The sequence below is a fragment of the Salmo salar genome, chromosome 01, assembly GCF_965601325.2.
Source record: "Salmo salar chromosome 01, fSalSal1, whole genome shotgun sequence".
NCBI lineage: Eukaryota > Metazoa > Chordata > Actinopteri > Salmoniformes > Salmonidae > Salmo > Salmo salar.
The window spans coordinates 152441416-152450440 of NC_138291.1; the positions used below are offsets into that span (position 1 = coordinate 152441416).

General features: G+C 46.1%; 1 protein-coding gene across 9 annotated transcripts in view; it reads right to left on the bottom strand.

Annotated features, from left to right (window-relative positions):
- Positions 1 to 8818, bottom strand: part of LOC106567059 (dynamin-1) — an 84020-nt gene extending 75202 nt beyond the window's left edge. For 3 of the 9 annotated variants that reach the window (XM_014135924.3, XM_082955362.1, XM_082955361.1), the window contains exon 1: positions 8289 to 8817. In XM_014135924.3, coding sequence (XP_013991399.1) covers positions 8289 to 8449 — 161 coding nt within the window. In that variant the 5' untranslated portion in view covers positions 8450 to 8817. Of the gene's footprint in view, positions 1 to 8288 lie in introns of all 9 variants that reach the window. The other 6 variants (XM_082955360.1, XM_082955367.1, XM_082955366.1 and 3 more) reach the window with 4 other exon arrangements.
- Between the last annotated feature and the right edge of the window lie 207 nt (positions 8819 to 9025).

The following is a 9025-nucleotide window of genomic DNA, read 5'->3' on the forward strand; positions in this document are numbered from 1 at the left end:
ACTCCTCTATAAACTGGTCTGTGATCAGATTTATCCAGATGTCCTGGTCCTAATTATTAAGACTAGAAAAGGAAACCTTGCCCTGGATCAGAGATTTAACTGAGACTTCCACCGAAGTATGGGCCACATGTCCCCCAGCTGTTTGACTTCTGTGTCAGAGTCTGGGAGCTAGTGCAGGGCCCTGCTCTGTGATGCTGGTGGTTCTGTGCTAATTAAACACACAGGAGGAGATGGAGAGGGAGAGAGCGAGAGAAAGGAGGAAGTGCGCATTGATTTACGACACTTGTCATCTTCTCCCCTGAAATCAGCCAATGGCTGTAAACAACCATGGCCCGGGATGCCAATCAGAGCCCAGAAGGACATGATTGACGGATATGGGATCCGGCAGCTTCCAGGAAATACACTGGGAGGCCATTTTGTGTCTGACATAAACTGTATTGCATTATAGTGTGTCACATCTCTACTGCAATGCTGTTCCCTTACGGCAGCACAGGGGTCTGGGGCTAAGGACAGGACAAGGACAAATATCCAAGTCCTAATAGTGCCATATTCCTTTCATAAAAGTGGCTGTCTGTTATGTGTACTTGTAATTCACAGAGCATCTCACCAAACCAAAGGCTGTCACACCCACCAGAAATATCAATGCTGGGAGGCTGTGCTCGGGGGATAATGATGAGTACTACAGTCATTATGAGTTAACTCATAACCAGACCTGCTATGTGCTATTATTACAAAGACATTGTTTATTTTTCTCTTGTATTGATTTGTGAGAAATGTACACTGAATATTCCACTATGGTGTACAGAGAATTGAACTAGTGCTATCGCTGTTTGATGAATAGTCATTTTACATCTCCTGCAAGTCAGCATATCAAGGACATACATTGAGGAATGACAAAATCTAAATGGGAAAATGTGCCTCTACAGTATATCTGAATGCAAGATGAAACTCATAATTGAGATCAGCAAAAAGCTTTGATTGTTGTCATGGCTGTATAAAGTCTGTGTTACAAGCTGTCATCACTATTTCCATCCTATATCATGTAATTATTGTGACAGCATTATGTACCTCTCATGACAGAGACGTTACTTTCATAATACCCTGTGGCCTGAATCTCTCTCTCACTCCTCTAATCTCTCAGTGTTTCAACAGATCCCTGTAATGCCAATGATGACACCACGGGGTCAGGGGAGTGAATGGACTGACACAACATTGTCTGATGTTCTCCAAGTTATCAGGAAACCCCAGTGCCAACAGAAGGGAACTCTGTATGTCCACACATCCAGACAGACAGAGAGTGCCTCTGTCTGCATCTACGCAATGAACCCCGTCCCTGCTACACGCTGATAGTTTCTATTAAAAATCCAAAGGCCAACAGATTACAGCAAGGTCCCAGTAGAGAGAGCATTAAATTATTGTTTCAGTGAGAGTAGGATTGACAGTGAGAGAGTGTGTCAAAAATCAAATCAAATGTAATGGTCACATACACATGGTTAGCAGATGTTAGTGCGAGTGTACCGAAATGCTTGTGCTTCTAGTTCCGACAGTGCAGCAATATCTAACATGTAATCTAACAATTCCACAACAACTACCCAATACACACAAATCTAAATAAAGGAATAAGAATAAATACATATAAATATATGGATGAGCAATGACAGAGCAGCATAGGCAAGATGCAATAGATGGTATAAAATACAGTATATATATATGAGAAGTGCAAGATATGTATACATTATTAAAGTAGCATTATTAAAGTGACTAGTGATCCATTTATTAAAGTGTCCAATGATTTCAAGTCTGTATGTAGGCAGCAGCCTCTCTGTGTTAGTGATGGCTGTTTAACAGACTGATGGCCTTGAGATAGAAGCTGTTTTTCAGTCTTTCGGTCCCAGCTTTGATGCACCTGTACTGACCTCGCCTTCTGGATGGTAACGGGGTGAACAGGGAGTGGCTCGGGTGGTTGTTGTCCTTCATTATCTTTTTGGCCTTCCTGTGACATCGGGTGCTGTTGGTGTCCTGGAGGGCAGGTAGTTTGACCCCAGTGATGCGTTGTGCACACCGCACCACCCTCTGGAGAGCCTTGTGGTTGTGGGCGGTACAGTTGCCGTATCAGGCGGTGATGCAGCCCGACAGGATGCTCTCAATTGTGCATCTGTAAAGGTTTGTGAGGGTTTTAGGTGACAAGCCAAATTTCTTCAACCTTCTGAGGTTGAAGAGGCACTGTTGTGCCTTCTTCACCACACTGTCTGTGTGGGTAGACCATTTCAGTTTGTCCGTGATGTGTACACCAAGGAACTGTAAACTTTCCACCTTCTCCACTGCTGTCCCGTCGATGTGGATGGAGGGGTGCTCCATCTGCTATTTCCTGAAGTCCACGATTATCTCCTTTGTTTTGTTGACGTTGAGTGAGAGGTTGTTTTGCTGACACCACATATTCCCTCCCTGTAGGCTGTCTCGTGATTGTTGGTAATCAAGCCCACTACTGTTGTGTCATCTGCAAACTTGATGATGGATTTGGAGGTGTGCATGACCATGCAGTCATGGGTGAACAGGGAGTACAGGAGGGGGCTGAGCATGCACCCTTGTGGGGCCCCAGTGTTGAGGATCAGCGAAGTGGAGATGTTGTTTCCTAACTTCACCACCTGGGGGAGGCCCGTCAGGAAGTCCAGGACACAATTTCACAGGTCGGGGTTGAGACCCAGGTTAATGATGAGCTTGAGGGTACTATGGTGTTGAATACTGAGCTATAGTCCATGACCAGCATTCTTACATAGGTATTCCTCTTGTCCAGATGTTTTAGGGCAGTGTGCAGTGATATGGCGATTGCATCATCTGTGGACCTATTGGGGCGGTAAGCAAATTGAAGTGGGTCTATTGTGACAGGTAAGGTGGAGGTGATATGGTCCTTGACTAGTCTCTCAAAGCACTTCATGATGACAGAAGTGAGTGCCACTGGGCGATAGTCATTTAGTTCAGTTATCTTTGCCTTCTTGGGTACAGGAACAATGGTGGCCATTTTGAAACATGTGGGGACAACAGACTGGGATCGGGAGAGATTGAATATGTCCGTAAACACACTAGCCAGCTAGTCTGCGCATGCTCTGAGGACGCGGCTAGGGATGCCGTCTGGGCCGGCAGCCTTGCGAGAGTTAACATGTTTAAATGTCTTACTCACGTTGGCCACGGAGAAGGAGAGCCCACAGTCCTTGGTAGCGGGCCACCTCGTGGCACTGTACAGTACTATCCTCAAAGCGGGGAAAGAAGGTGTTTAGTTTATCTGGAAGCAAGACATCGGTGTCCGTGACGTGGCTGGTTTTCATTTTGTAGTCCGTGATTGTCTGTAAACCCTGCCACATACGTCTTGTGTCTGAGCCGTTGAATTGCAACTCCACTTTGTCTCTATACTGACATTTTGGTTGTTGGTTTGCCTTGAGGAGTGAATAACTACACAATAGAAAACAGCAGGGAGCGGGTGTGGCAGTAGCCTGTGATCAAGAAGACTCAGGTGACGTCAGTGCAGCTGGTCAGGAAGAGCAGACTGACATTACATTATCCCCCACTCCTACTTAATGCCAACAATTGTATCTACAAATTTCAGGGTTTGCCAGAGAAATGTAACTCCAACATTAGTCACAAAATGTCTCATGTCACTATGCCGACCATGAAAACTAGTCTACGCTACACTAGTCTGGCAAAAAGCTAGTTAGCTTAGTTAGCTTTCTGCTTACCAGCTTGAATGAAAACGCAATGATTGTTTTCCTCCAGGCTGCAACCATATCTCTTCAGCGGTATGGTGCTAGTTTTATTGGTTCCCAAACAATGGTTTCCAGAGGAGACTTTGAGTCCGCCTGATAAGGTAAACTAAGCCTGTTAGCTAGACGTCAAAGGCTTGCGACCTGAGGTGTAGGTTTATTTTTTACATGTTAGCACATCGTTAGCTTTTGTCATGTCCTGACCAGTATAGGGGTTATTTGTTATTGTAGTTTGGTCAGGACGTGGCAGGGGGTGTTTGTTTTATGTGGTTCAGGGTGTGTTTTGTGTATGTGTTTTCCTTCTTCACCAAATAAAAAGAAGATGAGTATACATTTTCCCGCTGCGTCGTGGTCTCTACCCTACGACACCCGTGACAGAATCTCCCACCAACCACGGTCCAAGCAGCGGAGGAAGCAGCAACAGAAGGACTGTCGGGAATCATGGACATGTGCGGAAATTCTGGACGGGGCTGGACCATGGCACCAGGCTGGGGAATATCGTCGCCCACCGGAGGAGATAGAGGCAGCCAAGGCGGAGCGGCACTGGTATGAGGCTTTATACGCGCCGATGGGGAAGCACGAGAGGCACCCCCAATAATTTTTTGGGGGGGGGCACACGGGTAGTTTGGCGAGGCCAGGATTGAGCCGCAAGCCAACTCCCCGTGCTTATTATGGGAAGCAACTGGAGGGGAGAGCGCCGGAGTATGCGGAAGTGCACACGATTCCGCCCATGCGCACGCACAGTCCGGTGCGAGCGATCCCAGCCCCTCGTAAGTGCCGTGCTAGAGTAGGCATCCAGCCTGGAAGGAGGATGCCTGCACAGCGCATCTGGCCACCAGTGCGCCTCCTAGGCCCAGGCTACCCTACGCCTGCTCTACGCACGGCAACCAACCGCTTGTGCAGGGCTGCTATTTCTATCCAGCCAGGACGACTTGTGCAAGAGGTGGCCTCCAGACCTCCAGTACTTACCCATGGCCCGGTATATCCAGTTCCTGCTTCTCGTGCTGACCCTGAGGTGCGTATCCATAGTCTGGCGTCTCCTAAACCAGCACCACGCACCAGGCTTCCAGTGGTTCAGCCCAGTCCAACTCGTCCTGTTCCTGCTCCTCGCACTAGCCCTGAGGTGCATGTCTTCAGTCTGGCACATCCGGTACCAGCACCACGCATCAGGCTTCCAGTGCGTCAGCCCAGTCCAACTCGGCCTGTTCCTGCTCCTCTCACTAGCCTTGAGGTGCGTGTCCCCAGTCTGGTACCTCCACTACCAGCGCCACGCATTAGGCTTCCAGTGCGTCAGCCCAGTCCCGAGCTTCCGACGACAGTGCCCCGTCCAGAGTGTCCGGCAACAGTACCTCGTCCAGAGTGTCCGGCAACAGTACCTCGTCCAGAGTGTCCGGCAACAGTGTCTAGTCCGGAACCGAGTGAGACGGCCTACTGTCCGGAACCGAGTGAGACGGCCTACTGTCCGGAACCGAGTGAGACGGCCTACAGTCCGGGACCGAGTGAGACGGCCTACAGTCCGGGACCGAGTGAGACGGCCTACAGTCCGGAACCGAGTGAGACGGTCTACAGTCCGGAACCGAGTGAGACGGCCTACAGTCCGAAACCGAGTGAGTCTGCCTACAGTCCGGAACCGAGTGAGTCTGCCTACAGTCCGGAACCGAGTGAGTCGGCCTACAGTCCAGAGCTCCTAGAGCACAGTCCAGGGTCCTCAGTGACTGGCCTCTGGCAAAGGTATGCAGTGGGGGTAGTTTGGTCAGGTAGGGGATTAAGGCCTGAGCCTAAGCCACCTCCACTGTAGGTTTGGGGAGGGGGGGTGTAGCACAGGAACAGTCGGTGACGGCAGCCACCCTCCCTTCCCTCCCTTTAGTTTTGGGATTTATTTTAGTTTTGGGGGTTATTTTAGTTTTTTTGTGTGAGGTGCATCCGGGGTCTGCACCTTTGGGGGGGGGGGGGTGTACTGTCACGTCCTGACCAGTATAGGGGTTATTTGTTATTGTAGTTTGGTCAGGACGTGGCAGGGGGTGTTTGTTTTATGTGGTTCAGGGTGTGTTTTGTGTATGTGTTTTCCTTCTTCACCAAATAAAAAGAAGATGAGTATACATTTTCCCGCTGCGTCTTGGTCTCTACCCTACGACACCCGTGACAGCTTTTGACTTGTTTTGATTACATAAATGCTTCAAAATTCAAAAAGTGATGTTAGCTGATGGAGATTATCTCACAGAACAAAACATATAAGATCTCCTAAGCCTGTGTTTACCACAGACCTTATTTTCTGTGTTTAAAAAAAAAAACATAAATTTCCCCATAGGCTTTGGTCAACGAGCCATGGCGGTGCCTCCGTTGGCACTTACAAAAAGATGCCATTACTATTGCTGTCTGTAATGATCATAGTTAACGTGACTATCTATAGCCCTATTATTGAAGGAAGTGAGTAAGATCATTTAAGATAATGATTAGATGGTCAGGGTGTTTTGCCCATAATTCCCACCATACTGATGACTGGTGCAAAGGGAGCCTAAACAGGGCTGTTAACAGTGGAGTGGACCTCAATCACAACAACATCTAAGATTTTGACAAGACCATTTTCTCGGTTATTACTCCGACTGACCCATATTTCACATTGAACTGTGTTAACAAACAATGGAAAGCTATTAATGTACTGTTTATCTGTAATGGGTATCAAGCAATGAAAAGCTAACACAGGTGCCAAGCAACAATCAACATCACTGAATGAGATTAGCTTTGCACCATGTGGCAAAGTTTGCGTTCACATCCCATATTGGTGGTGGATGCAAATTCAATTGCACAGAAATGAATTTCATTCTTCATGTATTGCAGTGTGCAATGATATGTTTAAAGGGATACTGCGAGATTCTGGCAATTAAGCCATTTTTCTACTTACCCAGAGTCCGAGGAACTCATGGATACCATTTTATGTCTCTGCGACTGCATGTAGAAGTTAAAGGTAATTTTGCGAGCCAATTCTAACTACCGTTAGCACAATGACTGGATGTCTATAGGTACGCTAGCGTATGCTAACTTCCTTTGTGCTGCACGCAGAGACATAAAAATGGTTGCCAGAATCTCGCAGTATCCCTTTAATGTATCTCCAAATTAGTTAATGTACATTTGGTTGTGATATGACCTGGAATGACCAAGGAAATGGCCAAGGGACAATCCATATAATAAGGCTCAGGGTAGTTGCTGTATTATGTCCCTGCCTTGGTAGGATATAATAATCCTGCAGCAAAATGAAATATATTATGTGGATTATAATTCATGGGGATTTTTTGTAGGTGTTGACACATTTTTCGTTAGGGCAAATCTAGCATGACATTTTAAAGTAGAAATTACAAACTTTAGAAGCATTTTTAAACCTTGAATACACTACAGGTTTGCATTTCCTATGTGCAGGAAAATTCTCAGCAACAAAATAGTGATCAAATGATCTGTATCATTGCCTGGTGCTGAGCGGGTGCAGCAGTCTAGCTAAGTACTAACAGATGGATGGGGAGCTGAAGACGAAGGGCTCAGAGCGACTCTCTCTCCCCTCTCTATGTATTTTCGCAAGGTCATACTGCAGAGTATAGCGGGGTTGTGTCCCTGGAGATATGCGGTTTATCCATCATCAACTCTGTGAGAGGGTCTATGACAGGGACTATGACATAATTAACCGGCCACAAAAAACATGTTATGTAGTCTATTCATATCTCACACCAGGTGTGTATCAGATACACATAATATCTATCTTTTGTGGTCTGAGTGTTTGGTTAATGAAGGACAAAATTGAAACCCTGTCTGAAAAACAACCACACATGAAGCTTTCTTGTTGGAATTGTCTGTTTACAAGGCCCTACATATGGGGCCGTGGCCTCCAATGTGCTATGCGCCCGGAGGGCAAGGTGGAAAAACTGAAAATGGAGGGAAATGCGCACCCCATTCGACCCCCATTAAACCGGTACATTTATGATGTCTGTAAGAACTGGTAACCTCCAATATACAATAGGCTATTTGTAATATCAAAGGAAACGCAAAATAGTGAGGGATTATTTTATATGTAATGTAGATTTGTACTTTGACAAACATTGAAAATAGTACCATATAGGAAATAAAAAATTCGACAATAATTATTGCAATTAATATTGTTTATAAATATATACAATGATTTTATAATAGGGAGCACCAACAACAAAATCAAAACGTCCATTTTGGTTTGGTATTCTACCAGTGCATACTGCCGCAATTAGCCTGTGGACTACAGGGAAGGTTTTATGTAACCAAATAATATGTTTAGATTCCCTCATGGCTACTCTCGAAGAGGAGGGACTGGTGATTCTAAGACAACAATTGCAGCAAATCATCTTTATGTAACACATTCTATATCCTTTTAAAGTTATCCAATGGATCTCATGGATGGAGGTAAGTCAATGGAACGAGAGGATGGGGATGGGTAGGTGTTCAAGAACCATTGCAGCCTAGGAGACTTTGATAACGGAGAGATGCATTTGCGTCCAAAAACACAACACCACTTACTTCCCAACGAAGTTCTCCAACACCGAGCTTTTCCCTGCACTCTGCCCGCCAACCACAGCAATTTGAGGCAGGTCCAACTGAGAATTTTGACCGATGGCCGAAAAGGCATCTTGCATTTTATTCACCAGAGGAATAAGGTCTTCCATCCCCCGGTTCCCCATGATTGCAAGGGAATCGGTCGCTCCTTTACAGAATATAATAAAATGAGGGAAAACGTTTCTCTCGGTCCCTGGCCCTTATCACCCTTCCGTGAAGGGTGTTTCAACGTTTGGAATACGCCTTCTATTTTAATTTTGCTTGCACCCTCATTGATTACGATTCCCCGGTGTTCCCTCTACACAGAACGCTTCTCCTCTCCTCACTCTCTTATACAGCTATGTTCAGCTCTCTACCACGCAGCACGGAGGGATGATCTCTTCTCAGAATACGCTGACATCCCTGCACTGACGCGCATGCACCACGGAGATCTAGCTCAACAGAATTGCACCCCTATGCTTCGTGTGCTCTCTCTTGTACTAGGCTATGCTGTAAGAAATAGAAAATACAGGCTATGTAAAAAATGCAGCTATTTCTAAATAGGCTATATTGACACACTTATACTAGCTATATCATATTGTGTTATGCCAATGTTGATTATGTTTGGTAGGCTTTGGTTTGGAAGGCAGTGTTGATCTGTCCATGGTGCTGAATTGGTTAAACGACGTCATCTGTACTTCAGCCTCCTAAGTGAAAGAGGG